Below are 19504 nucleotides of genomic sequence, written 5' to 3' on the forward strand. Positions count from 1 at the left end.
GGGAAGGCATCCTATAGCTTTCTTTAAAAAATTGAATTAAGAGATGGAAAAGATTCAGGAATATTGATTCTGTGGCAGATTGTCAGTCATGTTGCAACAAGCTAATTATGCAGTTTCTCCCATGACCACACACAATCACGGGAGCCTAGGGGCACTGGTTATAGCTCGATTTTGTTTTTAACTGGTCCCTGAAGCTACAAAGACAAATTATAGAAATTTCAAAAAAGGCATTTATGAAATTAAGATTAAGGCAACAACTCTGTCCTTCTCTGGCCAGTGATGATTTAAAAACAGCCACTCAGGCACTAGGGATATCATATTTGTATTATTATAACTCCCTATATGATGGGCTCTATGTTAAACTAATTAACAAACTACAACTAGAGCGAAATGTCACTGCCAGAATAATAATAAGTGTATTGAGGAGGAAGAGAATTACACCTACCCTCAGGGAGTTATATTGGCTGCCCACCCAGTTTAGATCTCATTTTAACAATTTAACTCTTTTTTTGGCTCTTAAAGAAAGCCAGATCAATTTATTTATCCAAGAGATTAGATTGATATACCTCTTAACTGTATCTTTAAAGGATCAGTACCTGAGGCTTTTTTAATACTTCCCTATGCACTCAGAATTTTGATTGAGGGGGACAAGGAAAAGAACATTCTCATCGCTGTGTCCAAACTGTTGAATGAAATGCCAAGAGAGGTCTACCTTGAACTAAATTATTTAACGTTTAGATGCCAAGTAAGCAATCTCTAATTAGGCTTTTCTCCAGGTCAGAGAAAGTCATCCCGTCTTATTAATTTTTAATTTTATGTTCTCTAAATTTGTACAGTTAATTGGCTCTTAACTCCTTGATGGTTTTTGTTGTATTATTATCAGTTTTATATCCATGAATTACTTAGAATTATATTACTATTTATATGACGAGTCTCTATTTGTATTTTACATTTTTTATTTATCTAACAAACTGGTGTTTTTATCCTATTTTTCATTATTACATTTTATGATATTTCAGTATGTTTTTTGTATTTTATGTGATGTTTAATATTTGCTGCTTGATACATATTTATGTTATATGTATTGTAATGCTTCATTGAACCTTGGATTTGCAGCTTGTAAGCCAAAAAAAAAAAAAAGAAGGAAATCAAAATGCTGCTGGCACTCCACTGTCTATCAGCAGTTCCAAGTTTATTAAAAGAAAAAGGGGCAAGGGAAGCATATGGTTTTCCCCCCCTCAGGGCCACTGTTGTGGTATGGTGTTTAGGAGAGAGAGGCAGGGGGCAGTGATGGTCTTTTCTGCGAGTAGCAGCATATCTCTGCCTATTCCTTTTTTTCCTACCCTATGGCAGACAATATGGGGTAGGCCTTTTGGCTGCCTGTGGTCTTTTTCTTTTTTATTCCCCCTAGAAATAGTGCCAGACAGAAGACTGGCCCTGCAGGAAGCTAGGCTTCTGGTGGTTTCCCTCAGGCAGTCAGCCATGTGAGTTCAGTATCCTCTGCAAGCAAGCAATGCAACAGGTCCCTTATGGTGGCGCTTATCAGCATGGTCAAAAGCCATGCCGAGGGCAGTAACATGGAAAATGACAGCAGAGAGAGACCATGGTTCACCCAATCTATCCAGCAAGTTGCTTATGGTAGTAATTGCTGCTCTGTGCAGGTTACCCCACATGCCTCTTACTAAGGGTAGTAACTGCTGCTTTCTGGAAGTTACCCCCATGCCTCCTGTTAGGGATAGAAACTGCTGCTCTGTGCAGGTTACCTCTATGTAGAAATTTATAACCAAAGTTAACATAGATTACCCCATTTTCCCAGGTTAGCTGTACATTTACAGACTGGCCCCATATGGAGGGCCAGGTTTGGGCAGACCTGGCTCAGTCCTGTGGCTATTTGAGTAGTCAAGGAGGCCCCATTTTAGGGAGACTATTGATGGGCCCCAAGCCAGGTGTATGCGCAAGAGCATGGGGAGCTTACATGTGCAGAACTGCAGCAATGCAGAGCTTGGGGCTTGGTGGCAGTTCAGGTAACTACAAAAGTGTTTGTCCCACGCTGTCTTGATTTCTGTTATCGTTTTTTTCCTATCATCTCCATTAAGATGCCTTTTCATACATTCAAGACTCAATTCACCAAATGACTTCCAGTGATAGTGGCTTCTGATTACACAGGGAAAGAAAACACCAGATGATAACTGCAAAACCCATTTAATTTCCCCTTCTTTCATCACACCTTCTGGGTCTCCAGTTGAATCTTCTGGTATTTTAAGGCTTTTTGTGTTCTCAATCAGCTTGATTTCGATTTACACCTGCCATTGGATCTATGCTGCCTAGTGGAAGAGCTGCATGTCAGTGGAATTTGGCATGGGACCAAATGCTGGATTGCTTTCTTGACGACACCCAAGTTTTCTTATCTTAGGGAGTGCATATTTTCATTGGTACATGCAAAGCATGGTGGATTAGCACTGGTTGTTACATGACCTGTCATGTTTCCCTGGCAGAGGGGCTTGTATTGTTCGGCCTTTTGGACCTTATCTTTGTGGCTGCCCATTGACTTCATTCACCAAGTCACTTGTCGCATCCAGGTATGAGATGGTGTACTCTACAGGGTCCAGGTCCATCAGCTTATTCCTAAAGGGTGCCTTGACTGAAGAAGGGCATCCATGCCAAGTTGTGCCTGAACCTGCATGTTGATCATGTCTATGCTCTGAAAAACACCTCACATAGAAGGAGAGGGTACTACTGGGGTACCTCAAGGTTAGAATCCATGCTAATTATGCCAGGGCAATGGAAAGGCTTGAGTAAATGGGCCATGCTGCACCCTTCCCAAAATGGGGGCCTTCTCCATGTGTGTGGGTAAGGCTGGTGAAGGCTTGCCCAAGGTTGAGCCCTGTTATATGATATAGGCATTTTGGGCTATGCTTTCAGTTGCCAGGCCCATGTGGCTGGCATGTTAACCAGCAGGAATGCTGGGACAGAGGCTGGGCTAGTTCTGTTCAGAGTCCTCTCCATTGCTGTACTGCAGGTGATAGTTGTGGAACTGAAAAGGTTTCCACCATGTTTGGGCCAGCTTGCTGACAGAGCCCCAAGATCTGTATGGTTGGCAAATTGGTGATCTCTGTGGTACCTGGACGTGCAGCTGAACTGGCAAAGATTAGAATGCTCGGGGAAATTACCTTTGTCCAAGTGATGCATGCTGGGACTGTATCCTACACACACTGATATGTGGTGTTACCACTTGGAGTAGGCCAGGGCTTACATGGGGCCACCATATTTTACCTTCCTCTGCTTGCAAGCAAGGATTGCTGGCTTAAAGCGTACTGTTCCTCTGTGTGGACCCTGATTTGAAAGCATTGTTGCTTGCTCCTGCTTCTTGCACCTTGTATAAATCAATCCTGGAGCATGTCGCTAGGACACACTACAGATGTCAGGGGCATACAGTAATGTGCCTCTCCTGGCCACAGGAAATGACGTCATCCTCATACAGCTGTGTTGGTGCAGTGTTTGGGGGTAACAGCTATGGGTGACTGAAGTGTTATCCAGGGGAATGAAATCCTGCAGTAACAGTTACAGCAATGGCAACCAACAACTTGATATTGTGGGTCAGGAAAAAGAGGCCTGCTATCAACTGAGGTCTCTCTTAAATAATGTTCTACCCTGCCCCCACACTATCCATGATGCTTCTGGCCCAGAGCGCTGCAGCAGAAAATGCTCCCACTGCTGCTTGATTTTTGCCTGGGGCTGGAGAAAAAGGAAAAGTGGAGGGAGAAAGGGGAAAAGCATTATGTTATCTATGTTAGCTATGGGTACCTTGCTTGGAGCCTCTCAGTAATTGCTTTCATGAGATTCAAGAACCAAGACCTGTTGGAGGGGGGCCTTTAGGACTGGGCCAGGAGCCAGTGATTGATGATGTCTTTATAGGGTATTGGTACTGATAATTGACCCCTAGATTCATCAAAATGCTATAATTTCGCATATCACCCGCAATAAGAAAAAGGGGCATGACTAAGCTAATTGTTGAATTACCACACCACGCATTATGTTAGCGCTTCGCATAGGTAGTATTACGAGGTGCATTAAAGTTTTTGCACCCTGAGGAGTTTGCTACTCGCAAAGTGCCTGGGGGGGGGGGGGAGAGAGAGAGAAAGAGAGCCTCTTTATATCATAGGAGGACAGCTAATAACTCGAGGTGAGATTTTGGTGGGGGTTTAGGGTTTTGGGGCCAGTTTTATATGCAGGGTGAGACGTACAAATAGCACAGTATACCTCGGTGAAGATTTGGCATCATTTGGAGTGTCCAAGCTAGGGCGAGAGAACATTGAGAAATCTCATCTTTGTGAGAATTTCCTCACTCCAAATGACGTCAAATCTTCACTGAGGTGTACTGTGCTGTTTGTACATCTCACTCTGCATGTAAAACTGGCCCCAAAATCACCACCAAAACCTCACCTCAAGTTATTAGATGGCCCTCCTATAGTGATATAAATAGTTGAATACTGTAAAGGCCTCCCCAAAGGCGCTCTCTCTCTCTCTCTCTCTCTCTCTGTCTCTCCCTCCCTCTCCCCAAGCCCAAAAAATGGCCGAAATGCAATTTGCAATCTTTATCACAAATTGCGTTGCGGCCGTTTCGGGCATTTCACACAGTTTAACACCAGGAAAAAAGGTGTAATTATTTCCAGCGTTAAAAGCGTGCGATAGCATGCATTACGCTATCACTCAGTGGGAAAATGCCCTTCATTTTCATTAATCCTGCCCAAACCCTTCCCCAATCTTGCCCATTTGAAAAATTTGCATTTGTGCCACGCATTACCATTACTATCGCATGCGTTATGGCGTTAACGCGATAACTCATTTTGATGAATGACCCTGTTAGTGAGATATTCTTTTGAAGGATTCTGATATAGCGTTTCCCCTGCAAAGGATTTTCATCCTGGTAAAACAGTTTTTGACTATGTGATTAGTACAGTGATTGACCTATCCTGCTGAGTCAGTTCTAGTTAAGCTATATGAGTCATTGTTGCTGTGCCATGTTTGTAAACAATTTTCAGTTAGAAAAAAAAGGGTTAAAGAAGGCAAAACTAATACCAGATATGACTAACTACCAACAGATAGCACTGTTTATCTTTTTTAGAGATTTTCCAATTCTCATTTCATCAACCTTGACAGTGCATCTCTAAATCTCAAATATTAGCAAATAAAGACATTTAAGTGTGGCTAATCTACATCGCATCATTAAAAAAAATTACTATTATGTGATAAGCAGAATGAACAATTTTGTTCTAAGTAGTTTGATTAGGTGCAGTGTATGGTATTAATCCCCCCCAGCAATGAATTTAGCTTTTCAAAATGATTATGAAACACCCTGAAATAAATATTTTGGTTTATTTAATCCCCTCTGGATAGACCAATATAAGTTTACGATGGCATTTAATCCTTTCTTGAACCGGTTATTTACTTTCTGGTTTGCTTCATTTCTTGACTGGCAGCCCTCCCAGACGGAGCTTTAGCTTACAGTAAAATAATTATTTTATTTATGTATTTATTTGTTTGCGTAAAAGTTCTTTATACCACCCTACAGCCAGTGTAGAGACTATGAGGTGTCCACTAAATGGCCCTAGTCCCCACCCCTTGATTAGACTGCAGTAAAGGGACATGCCATGTAGTACAGCACCTCCCCTAGAGGTTATCTGGAACTGGAAGTCCTTGTACGCACAAGTGGGGGGCTAGCCCAAGATACAGGGTGGCAATGTAGATTTGATTTTTGAAGGAGAAGGAACTGTTTTAGTGTGCTTTCCAAGTTAGGCCTCCAGCCTAGCATTGAAAGGCGGAGAGTCACTACCCTGCCAGGTCCTCTGGATTTTTGCAGTTTTTCTTAAGTTTTACAGTTTGGACCTGAGCCTTCTGGCTGGCAGAATATCCTGTTCAGGTGGTCAGGAGGGAGCTGTGTACCTCTTCGCCCAGTTCAAGAGGGGAAGGTACAGAGACCGTGCAGAGAGAAGAGAAGTGATTTGATCAGAGATTTAGCTTTCCATCAAAGGGGAAAGAAGTATTTTTCTGTCTCCCTTCCTTGCCCAGAGCTGGAAGCTTTAAGGACTGTTTTCATTATTAGGTCTTTCCTCCTGGAATGTCAGACGTTATCTTTTGTAGAGGAGTCAAAGGGAAAAAAGTGGAGAAAATCAGCTGGCTACTTCCCTATCACAGTTTCCACCCCTGGAATACAGGACACTGCCAGTTTGGGATTCAATGTGGACCTCAGGTACTGAGTAGGGGGGGATCCCATCATGATTAGGATACCCCCAGCTCATCTGGGACAATTATCAGTTTACACCATGGAAGATAAGCCAGTTCCAAGTCCCTGTTTGGAGGGACACATCCACAGAGATAGAGATCACATAAATCTGTTCTCTTGAAGCTCTAAGGACCCTGGATGCACTTGGACACTTTATATTTTGCACCTATTCATTCTTTTGAAAGGAATCACTGTAAACTTCAATTTGAATGCCAATCCAGTGAGTCCTGCCTGGTTTGTAAGTGAACCTCTCCCAGAAAGCTATGATAACACACTCACAAGGGAGATCACACATCACTGCCTGGGCCAAGAAGGTTTTCCTTCATCCACCCAGAAATGACCCATTCCTTGGAAAAAGAATGTAGGGAAAGAGACTGAGGAGGTAGCTTGGAGAAGAGACGGCTGAAGGGAGATATGATAGAGGTCTTTAAAATCATGAGAGATTTAGAACGGGTAGATGTGAATCAGTTATTTACTCTTTCGGATAGTAGGGAGGACTAGTGGGCATTCCATGACGTTAGCAAGTAGCACATTTAAAACTATTCGGAGAAAATTCTTTTTCGCTCAAAACACAAGCTCTAGAATTTGTTGCCAGAGGTTGTGGTTAGTGCAGTTAGTGTAGCTGGGCTTAAAAAAGGTTTGGATAAGTTCTTGAAGGAGAAGTCCATTAACTGCTATTAATCAAGCTGTCTTAGGGAATAGCCACTGCTATTACTGGCATCATTAGCATGGGATCTACTTAGTGTTTGGGTACTTGCCTGGATTGACTACTGTTGGAAACAGGATGTTGGGCTTGATGGACCCTTGGTCTGACCCAGTTTGGCAATTTCTTATGTTCTTCTGACTTAAGTAGAAAGTAATTACCTTTATAAATTCATTCCAATGTCTTGAGTGTTCTTGATTTATTTGACAGAATGTGGTAGAAGGTGACCTAGAATTTTACTGGCATAGTGTTGCTTATTATTTAGAAGGATGATTGAATGGTGCTGAAAGCCCCAAGTCACAGTGCTTGGTAAGATCTCTCCAATGGAATTAGGTACTCTGAAACTGGGATGGTTTTAATATTTTAATTGGTCAAATTTTTTCTCATTTTCCCAATTACTTTGACTTTTATAAGGCATATTTTGCCTTCACATCTGTGTTGAACATGAAGGAATCTAGAAATTATTTTGGGAACTGGATATTTTTCCATAATGAACATTTTAACCTTGTTTATCACAGTCTCTGACATTTTGAATAGTGACATGATGACCAATCCTTTCTCAGATTGCACACACTATTAATATTTTAACCAAAAGATTAGTCACGTATGTCTGGGGCAGAGTTTGCCACTTTGCCATTTGGACTAGGAACACATGTATTTTAATATGAGTAGTAATAGTTTGTATTTGTCGTCATTCAGACAGTATGAGCAGCTCCTCTTGGCCTGAATGACCATGAAGCTGATTCTTATAATATGACAATTCCTAAAAGTATAAAAGCAAAATATGTTTATTCTTTCACAATTCTTGTTGATTGGACTGAGATGCAGATATGTAAAGTAATTTGAATACACAGAATATAAGTAGAATGAGGGCTAGGAGGACAGGTTTTGACTTGGCAAAAGTTAGATTACTCTTGTTATGGGAAGCCATGTCCCTTACCTGTCCTAAATCTTCAGAAAATACCATCACATCATCTTCTGGAGCAAAGAACATAGCTTTGCAATGTTCATATTTCGACACACATTGATCTTCACTGGTAGCTGATCTTTCAGTAAGCATTTGTAGTACAGCCTGCTATAAAGCTGACAATTTATATGGAAGTCTGTAGCCAATCTTGAGATATAGTGATCATTCTTAAAAGAGATCAAATAGAACCTTTGAGAAAAAGATATTACAAAAAAAGACTGAAGAAAAAAATACAATCTGTATTGGTAATGATTTCTAAATTAGGGAGACTATTGAACATGGCCAATAATAGTTGAATATTCTATTGTAAAAAATTGGTTATAGATATTTACTATATATTCTGCTACTATTATTTATTTAGACATTTTATATACTATCGTTCCATGTGTAGATCACAACGGTTTACAAAGTGACATAATTATAACTCAACAAACAAGCAAACAAGTATTGGTTATAGAGGAGGTATTCATGGTCAGGTATATTATCTTCACATTGGACAGTTTCTCCTGCATTGTAATAGCATTATGATATGTAATATATAGTGTAAATGTCTGTGTGTGTATGTATTTGAAATATTCGTCTGCAAAAAAAAAAAACAGAGGCAAAAATATTCTCACATAGAAAAAGCTATAGACAGGATAATATTCATACCTAAAAACCAACATGTATATGAAGATCTTGCATTAGGGAGAATCACATTGGAGCTGGCTACAGCATCACAAAGTGCTGGTTTAATGTAATCAATTATTCCCATTTTTTTTTCATGAAGAGCTTAGCTTCCAAGGGGTTGATATTTGGAAGCTGCAGTGTGGCTAATGTTAACTGAGTAAATGTATCCACATATCTTTACCTAATATTTAATGGCACTGATCCAGCTAAAAGTGTTGCTGAACAACCGACTAAGTCTAACCACACAAAAAGGATAACTTTAAAATATGTGTACGTGTGCCCCTATGCTCGCGTGTAGGTATGCACGTACTCATGCACATGTATTTTATATCATGATATAAAATATGTGTAAATCTACCTTTCAACATGTTGCATGTATTTAACAATAGTCAGATAAGTTTTGGCTTATCCGGCTAAATGGTGGGTAAGTCGCCACTTAGGTAGCGTCTTTTGAGACTTATCAGTCTAACTGGCTAAATAGCACTGTTTAAGACTTATCCAGCAAAGTAAGATATCCAGATAAATAAAAGAATAAAGTTACTAAGTTGAATAAACAAGATAACTGGATAAAAGCATTTGAAGACTTATCTGGCTATTTTATTTAGCTAGATAAGTAGCACTTTTTAAGGATAATCGGATAATAGAAAGATAATCGGATAATAGAAAGACTAGGGGGCACTCCATGAAGTTAGCATGGGGCACATTTAAAACTAATCGGAGAAAGTTCTTTTTTACTCAACGCACAATTAAACTCTGGAATTTGTTGCCAGAGGATGTGGTTAGTGCAGTTAGTATAGCTGTGTTTAAAAAAGGATTGGATAAGTTCTTGGAGGAGAAGTCCATTACCTGCTATTAACTTCACTTAGAGAATAGCCACTGTCATTAGCAATGGTTACATGGAATAGACTTAGTTTTTGGGTAATTGCCAGGTTCTTAAGGCCTGGATTGGCCACTGTTGGAAACAGGATGCTGGGCTTGATGGACCTTTGGTCTGACCCAGTATGGCATTTTCTTATGTTCTTAACCAGAGAAGTCAAAACTTATCCAGATAATGTGTGTATATTTGTGCTCCAAATTTTAAACATTATTTCATGGAGATTTCACATATTTTCCTTAGCACTTGCCAGCTTTTACATGCCCAAGTCAGCGAATTTTAAAACAAGCGTGCCTGAAGGAAATTACCAGTTTTATCAATTCAACCACCAGTTTGTCCAGTCCGAATCTAGGTCATCAATACCCTTCTAGTTCTTGAGCCTGAACTTTGCTCCCGGTTTACCCACATCCCTCACCTAGTCAGTATTTGGCATAAACTCTTTTATTCTCACTTACACCAGATAATTAGCAGATGTAAATATATGTAGGTGACAGACTTACACACATCTCTTTAGCAGGTTCTAAAATAGCAACTTGTATGCGTAAATGTTGGCCCTGCCCAGAAACATCCCGGACCGCCCCTTTTTTACATGTGCTATTTTTGCTCACGCATGCACATATGGATGCATATACATGGTTTTCATGCACGGGCCACATACATGTGTATGTAAGAACATAAGAAAATGCCATACTGGGTCAGACCAAGGGTCCATCAAGCCCAGCATCCTGTTTCCAACAGTGGCCAATCCAGGCCATAAGAACCTGGCAAGTACCCAAAAACTAAGTCTATTCCATGTTACCATTGCTAATGGCAGTGGCTATTCTCTAAGTCAGTGGTTCTCAACCCTGTCCTGGGGACCCCCCCAGCCAGTCGGGTTTTTAGGATATCCACAATGAATATGTATGAGAGAAAATTTGCATGTTATGGAGGCAGTGTATGCACATTTTCTCTCATGCATATTCATTGTGGATATCCTGAAAACCCGACTGGCTGGTGGGGTCCCCAGGACAGGGTTGAGAACCACTGCTCTAAGTGAACTTAATAGCAGGTAATGGACTTCTCCTCCAAGAACTTATCCAATCCTTTTTTAAACACAGCTATACTAACTGCACTAACCATATCCTCTGGCAACAAATTCCAGAGTTTAATTGTGCGTTGAGTAAAAAAGAACTTTTTCAGATTAGTTTTAAATGTGCCCCATGCTAACTTCATGGAGTGCCCCCTAGTCTTTCTATTATCCGAAAGAGTAAATAACCGATTCACATCTACCTGTTCTAGACCTCTCATGATTTTAAACATCTCTGTCATATCCCACCTCAGCCGTCTCTTCTCCAAGCTGAAAAGTCCTAACCTCTTTAGTCTTTCCTCATAGGGGACTCATTTTGTGACTCATTTTGCACAAATATTTCTTTTAAAATTCACCTTACATTTTGCATGTATAGAGTTAGGGAAGCTATTCATCCTCGCGACGTTGTCTGCGGAAATTTAGCCAGGTAGTACTGAATATTGTACCCAAGGAACTCCCTGATCCGATCCCTTTCTTACCCAGTTACATTTACCCTGCACCAATGTAGCCATGTAAAGGGAGAAACTTTGAAACTGGTAAGATTGATCTGGATAAAAATGATTCCAATTTTGAAAAAGGTTTTCTGTATTGAGAATCACTCTGCCTTAAGGGAAAAAGGAGTTCATCGGTGTTTTTCTTCCAGCAATCCTAAATATCAAACCCTAAGAAAATGTGGTTAGTAGAAAATCTTCTTTGAATATAGGCATCTTTCACGATGGGCTGCCACCTCAGTGCTACTCAAAACAGAAAGAACATTTTGCTAAGTTTTTCTAACTTCAGGGACGTCAGCACATTTCTTACAATAGTATTGCAAGATATGACGACTCTTTAGTAGCTGTTTTACAAACCCAAAAGACAAAGGAATGAATTTTTGAAGGAGTTCCATGCGCTAAAGTAGCATATGTCCTACCAATTTTCAGAATCCCATTTATGTGCATAAAGTCCATTTAGCCACATAAAACCTTTTGAAAATTCAGCCCTATGGAGTGAATTTTCAAAGGAGTTCTGCATGTAAAAGTAGCAATTTTCAAAAGCCCATTTATCGCATAACATCTGTTGAAAATTATCTCCAATCTGCTTCAGAAACTCTTTAAGAAATTGGCAACATTTAAATAAAACAGTTAAAAAAGCAAACGTTTAAAGAACAGAGAATACAGAACTGCAGAATATAAACTCTTCATTGCGTTTACAAACTCCATCTGTGATAACATCTGCATGCATCTCGAAGTGTTGTTGCCTGACATTAATGATAATAGAAACCACTTTCAATATCATTGTATGTTTATGCTTATAGTATTCCAAAAACAATTCTGCAAACTTGATGACTAAAGTAAAACTGTTGGTCAAATGAATAACACGTTTAATACACAAGAAATACACGAGAAACGGCCACTTCTCAAAAAATCATTATCATAGCCATCATAATAAAAGCATTCTAATGCATCAAGAATTTGCTGATAAATAGTTATTATAGTACAGCTATAAATCATTAAAAAAAATACCTATCAGTGTCTGATTTAAATCCTTATGGACATCCTTATGGAATTCTAATGAAGAATCTATCTTTGCTCACAAGATAGCACTGCCCCTACGCCTTTAGCCAATTTACCTCACTTTCAGGAAAAAAGCAAAGGCATTACTTTTCAGCCAGGCCCTTCCTACAGAGACCCACAATCTCCTAATCTAAGTACTTGAATGGCCAAGTAGGAACTGCAAAGTAGTTTCAAATGCTGCTCTTTGATATAAATGTGTTGTAATTCGCCTTGAGGCTATTCTTGGAAAAAGGCAGAATATCAAATGTCTATAAATAATATTCATTTAAAAAATCTATTCATATACTTTTCATGGTGTTCCCTATCATCTGTCTAGATTATACCAATGACACAAAATTTCAAGTTCTGAAAGCAATGTCCTTTCTGTGAACAGTGTAGATCAATGTGAACTTCTATCCTTTTATTATTAATGCAGCTGCGACGCCTTTAGTTGTACCACTATACATATCAGATCACAAGGACAGGTAATCATGGGCTGCATCATCAGCATGCGCCAATGCTGCATGGTCGAAGAGGCCATGTCTCCCACCGCCTCCCCGGCGTCCGTGCTCGCCATGGTGATGCTTTTTTAGTGAAAGTAAAAAGGAAGGAATGAGAAAATCCGTCAAATTTTCCCTTCTAAAAGAAGTCATTGGGACATCTTGAAAAACATCATGTAATTTCAGGATATGACAGTATTTGTGCAAAATATGTTTCACCAGCTTTTGTAGAAAAATATAATGTACCTATCAGATGCTCCACTTTTTGACAACTTTTAGTTGAAATCAACATTTGTTCCTGAACTGAAAAATAATGCACGTTTATCGTAAGCATTTATACACCTATAAGGGTAGCTTCTCTCCAGAAACCTTTTACACATTTCACTAGCCTGGAATTAAAAAGCATTCAGTTTTAGTACACAACCTCCTTAGTCTAAAAAGCTGCCAACCAGCAAGTTGTATTTCAGATGCATGAGGTGACAGCTGACATTCCTGAGTAACGTTTTGTGCTCCGTTTTCCATTTAAGTTTTGTTATCTAATATGTGTGTCTCCTGGCTTGGAATCAATTCCAAGGACACTGAGGATCTCCTGACTGATAACTAGCTGGGGTAGATTAGCATCTGGAAGAGTAGATGCAGTGGAGCTTTAGGATTAAAGAAAAAAATCTACTGACCTGAGGTAAAGTTATGGGGCACCTCCTGGCCAGCTGGTGGCCAGGAGGCAGCTGAGAGAAGTATACAAATGTACTGCAGTTTCAAGCATGAAATGTGCATGCATCTAACTTGGTTGTGAGTCTTATGGAATTAAGTATGAAGTAAATTGAAGGGGATCATTATTGGCATACAGAAGCAATAAGATGCAGAAATAAAAATTGTTGAAATTCATAATACTGAGGTTGGGATATAAATGAGTTTCTGAGGGAAGAGGATGCCTTAAATGAAATATTACCGTAGAGATGCCTCGAGGGAGATCTCAGGAGCAATATAAAAATAATGATCATAAAACCCTATGCCGTTATTATTGCATGTAGTTTTTGTGTTTTGAACTGTAGATCATTTTGGGGTTTTCACAGAAGTTTTTTCTCTTTGGTCAAGGGAGCAGAGCCCCTAATGATCCTTCTGAATCTGCTGTTGTATTTATTGTTTAGTAGTGTTTAAGGCTGCAATTACTGCCTATACTAGATGTGGATTACTTGGATTACAGCAAAGCAAAGCTTTTTATACTGGGCTTGATGGATTCTTGGTTTGACCCAAAATGGTAATTGTATATATTTATTTAATAAAATATATGAATCGCTTTCCAGATTTATTTAAAAAATTGCTCAAAGTAATGTACAAACAATATCTGTAAAATAAATGACAATAACAAAATCATAAAACAAACAATAAGCAAAACACATCTCCCACTCCAAGTATTCTCGGCTCCAGATTCCTCAAGGGTCAATAATCACTACCTTACCTGTCCAACCAATTGCCTCCTCCTCCACATACTTCAGTAGTCATTAACCATGTCTTCCATTTTCTCCATAATCAAATTCAATCTTTTTCCTCCCTGATTTCCAGTGGTAGCTCATTCTAAAGTCTAGAAACCACAGTTGAAAAGATCCTATTTTGAAGCCTAACCTGATGATAAGCCTTAGCCAACAGAAGCTGTAACTGATGATGATATTAGGATCTCGGGGACCTATTAGGTCGATTCCAGGTCTACTGATTTCTCATGTTCTTATAATCAAGAATGAAGTACATTGTACCCAATCAGATTTGATATCTATTATTAGTTGAACTGCAGCCCATGGAATTGTCCCAGTATAGGCCTTGTTTCAACCTGGTCTATATCAAGGGTCAGGATCAGCAGTTCCAGTGATGCTAGAATCATGCTCTCTGTAGCTTCATATATTCAGCCGATTGCAGCAGTATCTAATAAAAGCAAAAGGGGGAAGGCTGACTTTAGTTGTGAATAGCTGGATTTTGTATGCTGTTGCGTGCATTTGATATTTCTTTCTAGTTTTGTATATTTTTCTTGTAAGAGGTTGATTTGCTTGTGAAAGGTCTAGGATTGCTAGGATTTATTTATTATATATTAAAACTGGTGACATTGGTAGCAGTGAGCTTTTATGATCATATTTTTACTTGCATTTTAGGATTTTAGAAAGCTTTCTTTTTGGCCTGTGGACACTTATTTTAGACTGACTGAAGACTGATGCTTTATATATGTTTGCAGGGACTTTGACAATTTATTAGGACTTTATGATGTTCTTAGTGGATATTATGTAACAAAAATAGCAAACAAGCATATTTATTTATTTATTTATTTACTTACTTACTTTTATATACCGGTGTTCGATTTTACATATCACATCGGTTTACATTTAAACAAAATTTGCAGGAACTTATGCATTACTATTATTATTATTATTATTACTGGTAGTCATATAACATATGACTACCAGTGAAGTCATTGCAGGTACTGGAATAAAATGGACATGATTCATGCAAAAGAAATAAAATAGTTTCTGGAACTTCAAAATCCAGCAAGCATTTGGAAAGAAATAGAATTTGATTTTGAAAGAAAAGTTATTTATATGTTCCGATGGCAATTTTGAAAGCCAGTTTCCAGGATAAAATGCATTTTTGCTCTCGTACATCGGCTCTTTGAAAGTTGCTCTCTCTCAGTGCAGGTAAACGTATGCATCATGATGTTTTTCAGCAAGCATAGCTTACCTGCATTCTTAGGAGGTGTTTTTGTGGGCGTGTTTAGGTCAAACGAAGAATATTGCATTTTCAAAACTGTGCAAACTTTCCTTTAAATTTTCTCATGCACAAAATGCAGATTCAAACCATGCCAACTTTCTACCCTGTGGCAATAACTAAAGCAAAACTCCCATGTGTAATTTTCCTTTGATTAGTGGTGCAAACCCTGCAGATAAAATCATCTGTGGTATTTGCAACAATATGGAGATTTGTTATTGCCTCCTGTGGGGGTGGGTAAGACAATTGGATGACTTGAAATTGATTTTAATGATAGCTAGATGGTCCAGGTGTGCTTAGGTTGTAGAATTGTTTTAGTTTTTTTTAGTTTTTTATGTATTGTAATTTGATATTTAAATTTTGTATACCGCTTTGGATAGATTATTGAAATCTGAAATGCAATAAACAGATATTTTAAAATAAATAAATATGTACCTAATCCTCTTAAATTGATGTAAAATTTAAATAGAGCTGTCCTTTACGCACAGAATTCATGGCAAAAACCATCCTATCCCAACCTACATTGATATTTCAGGCTGTGCATTTTATTTTTGGCCTCCTCCGACTATCTGGATACCCTTAAAGAGGTTTTGGCAGTACCTGCCCACTCTGTCAAGATGTGCATGAAAGGATATGGGAGACCTCATACTCATATTAGTAAGGCATTACTTCCCTTTGCTAAATCCATGCTCGCTCTTCCTCCATTAACACAAAGCATAGGTGGAGTAAAGAATACACACAAAAAAACAATAATGCAATGCAGAAATGAGTGAAAAAGCATTAAATACTCTTCAGTCTTTAAACATTCCAAAAACACGTATTGAGAGTTTTAAAGGCACTGGCTGTTTATTGAAGACCATTCACATCACGTGGGAGTTAAGTAAAAGCCGTGAAGTACCTTGGTACTAATGAGGTGATAGCTTGAATCGGGCAAGGGTCAGCCTAAGCAAGTCAAGATGATGTATTGCAGGGCCGGGTCAATAACTCATTAATAAACATTAAGTTCCTCTGTGAGGGAGTAGCACCCAGTACTATGTGCATAAATGGCTATGGTAAAATAGCCTGGGGTTCAGTGCATGTAAAAATTGAATTGTCGAGATGCAGTCCAGGAACCAGAGGTGGAACTTAAGTGCATACTATTTGAGTTTGACAAGTGTGTGTTTAAGTTAATCTACATGAAGAGGCGATATAACTTTACTTCGGTAATCTGTGCGCACACTGGGCCAGTTATCCGAGCATTTTCAAAGTGAATTTCTGCACATTAGAGATGTGCACATGGAAAACTTTTGCTTTGGTTTGCTTTTTTAAATTAGCTTTTCAGTTTTTATAATTTTTATTTTGGTTTGGCTCATTTGTGGAACCAAAATAAACATTAAATAAACCCCCCTTCAAAACAAAAAAACAAATCAGTGCCTCCCTGGGAGCCTGCCACTTCCTCAGGTACCAGGGACCTCCCCTTGCCACTGCCAATAATATGGGGCCAGGGTTTCCTCTCTCTGGCTGGGTCCTCCTACAGCTTTCACTTACCCTTTCCATGGGTCTTCCTCTTAGAAAGGAGCAATCCCCAATTGTTCCTGTCCCCGGTTTCCTTTTTCAACATGGCATTAGCCATTCTTGAGAAAAGCAGTAAGTTTGATGTCAACAAAATGGCGTCAGTCTCAGGGCTGGCCAGTGTTATTTTTAAAGACGAAACTAGTGGGGCATGAACAACTGGGGATTGCTCCTGCACCTTTCTAGTAGGAAGACCTTCATTGAAGGGGTATATGAGGGCTAGGGTGGTGCTGGCCCTGGCTTCTTTGTGTGTGTGGGGGTGGGTAGAGCCAGAGACCTGGAGAGGCCCAAGCTTGGCTTGGCTTGGCCCAGCCTAGGGCAGTCCTAGCCCTGGGTTATTGGATGGGGATGAGAGGGTGTAAAAGGACTCAGGGAGGACTCTGGGACCATAAAAAGCAGTAGGAGGCCTATGGATGCCTCTTAAAATAAATAAATAAATAAATAAATAAATAAATTTAAGCAAACAAAAAAATATCTAAAAATTTTAGGATCTTTTTGTTCCATTTGGAATGAATTAAAAAATAGATTTTTTCATTTCAAAATATCATTTGTTGAAAAACAAATGAACTTTGAATATGCTGGCTAAAGTCTGTGTGTTTAGCCTTGCTCGCAGTGTTAGAAGATTGCTCCTTCTATGTCAGATCCTTGATTTCATTGGTTGCCTATCTAAGGTCAGTCTCAATTGAAGAGATATGTAAGATGCAACATGGAATTTGGTCCACACATTTACATCCTATTATTCTTTAGGTAGTGACTCCTGATGTGACAGCAAGTTTGGGCAACTAAGTGTCATTTTAAGGGGTAGAGCCCAACTTCGGCCCCCTACAAGGCCCATTTTTTAAAATAATTTGTACTGTCTTTTTTTTTGTTGTCCTTTATTTAAAAAGAAACAGATGTTTCTATCCTGTCAAAAATTGTTTACTTCTCCTGCTTGATGTGATGTTGTGTCTCTCTCCCTTTTTATTTTAAGGTCAATACTTAGATAGGAGTCCCAGTTGTGTGATGGGTGAGCTGCTTGTTTTTAAAGAAAATGAAGTTACTTTTCTGTAGTAACTGTTCTCTGAGGACAACAGTTCATCAGTCATCAGTCATCAGTTCATCCATCACTCACCTTTCTTCCCCTTCTGGGGTTTAGCTTGTTAGCTTAATGACAGTACTGAGGCAAGCTGGGGGCACATGGCTGCGTGAGAATTACTATGCATGTCCAGTGGAGCTGCAGAATCTCTTAGAAAGCTTTGGAAGAGCCTATCCAGTTCAGCACCATCAGGATAATGTCACCTAGTTGCATGACTGGTGAGCTACTGTCCTCAGAATACCCATTACAGGTAAGTAACTTTGTTGTACTTAAAAAAAAAAAAAAAAAAATCCAGTGGTGTTCTTTTGCTTTCATTTATTTTGATATGGAGATATTGTATACTTTATACAAATTTTATACTGAATTATAAAACAAGCATTTCTCTCTGTCATAGTGTATGTTTCCTTAATCAAAATTCAGTTTTCAGATATTTTCATTAATGTTGCTACTTGTAAAATTTCAGTAAATCTTTAATTTGTGCCATTGTACTCAAACTAAAATATGGTAACATAGTAGATGATGGCAGATAAAGACCAATTGGCTTATTTAGTCTGCCCAATTACAAAAGTTTACACAGTTAGGAATATATCCCAGCTGCTAGCTATAAAAGCTTGACCACTTTCAGGATATTGCTCCTTATCCAAGTCAGTTTTTGTTGACATTCTCATTGGTTCTCTATCATCCTGGTGAGATGAGCTTGCAAGTTTCATATTTAAGTCAGAATCCAGCTTCCCCCAACCCCCTCATGTCTTACTATAAAGCTCTGTTATAATCTAAATAGCTACCAAAACTAGTAAGGCACTTGCCTTGTACATTTTATAGATCATGTTGCTCACTTAAAAATGTAATAACTTTTCTGAGATTATTACTTTTTTATTTCTTGAAAATTACATGCTTTTTTATGCGTGTGATTATTTCCATCATATCAAAAGCTTCCTGGGTGCAATCAATTGAGATTTCTCACTGCAGGCTTGCTGCTGTGATTTGACATAATCTTTTGTTTTTGTACAATAACATCCTCTAAGGTGTTTATTAAATTCTAAACTCTAAGCAATTTGGCTTGTAAACGTCACCTTCATTATGTAATGTGTCATAAAAAATGATGAACGATTTTGTTTTGGCAGGTCCCAGGAGATTTGAGTCAGACATCGGAAGACCAGAGTTTGTCAGATTTTGAAATGTAAGTTTACAGCAAATGCCGTCCCTTTGTTTCACACAGGCCCATGTCAGTGACTTTATTTGTTCCTTTATATGGCACTCTAAACCATGGCACTGTACAAGAAAGCATAGGCAAGTGAATGAAACCCTGTCCTGAAGGCGCTGAAAGTATCTGAGGCAACAGGAGGTAAAATGACCTTGCCTAAGGTTGCAACGAGCATCAGCAGGAAAAGCAGGACATGAATGCAGGTCTCCTAGTTCCCAGCCCATTATGCTAACCACTAGACCGTGCACCCTACCAAGCTTTACCATTCTGTCTGAGATATTGGAAATAGGACCTATATGACAACATTATTTAAAACCTTGTTTGTGCTAGAT

General features: G+C 39.0%; 1 protein-coding gene across 3 annotated transcripts in view; it reads left to right on the forward strand.

Moving 5' to 3' along the window:
* The window catches only part of SNX29 (sorting nexin 29), a 464358-nt gene that overhangs the window by 242139 nt on the left and 202715 nt on the right, over positions 1 to 19504 (forward strand). For all 3 annotated transcript variants that reach the window (XM_029577102.1, XM_029577103.1, XM_029577101.1), the window contains exon 17: positions 19093 to 19148. In XM_029577102.1, the coding sequence (XP_029432962.1) occupies positions 19093 to 19148 (56 nt within the window). The remainder of the gene's footprint in view (positions 1 to 19092; positions 19149 to 19504) is intronic.

The sequence above is a fragment of the Rhinatrema bivittatum genome, chromosome 14 (genome assembly GCF_901001135.1).
Source record: "Rhinatrema bivittatum chromosome 14, aRhiBiv1.1, whole genome shotgun sequence".
In the NCBI taxonomy this organism is placed as follows: Eukaryota; Metazoa; Chordata; class Amphibia; order Gymnophiona; family Rhinatrematidae; genus Rhinatrema; species Rhinatrema bivittatum.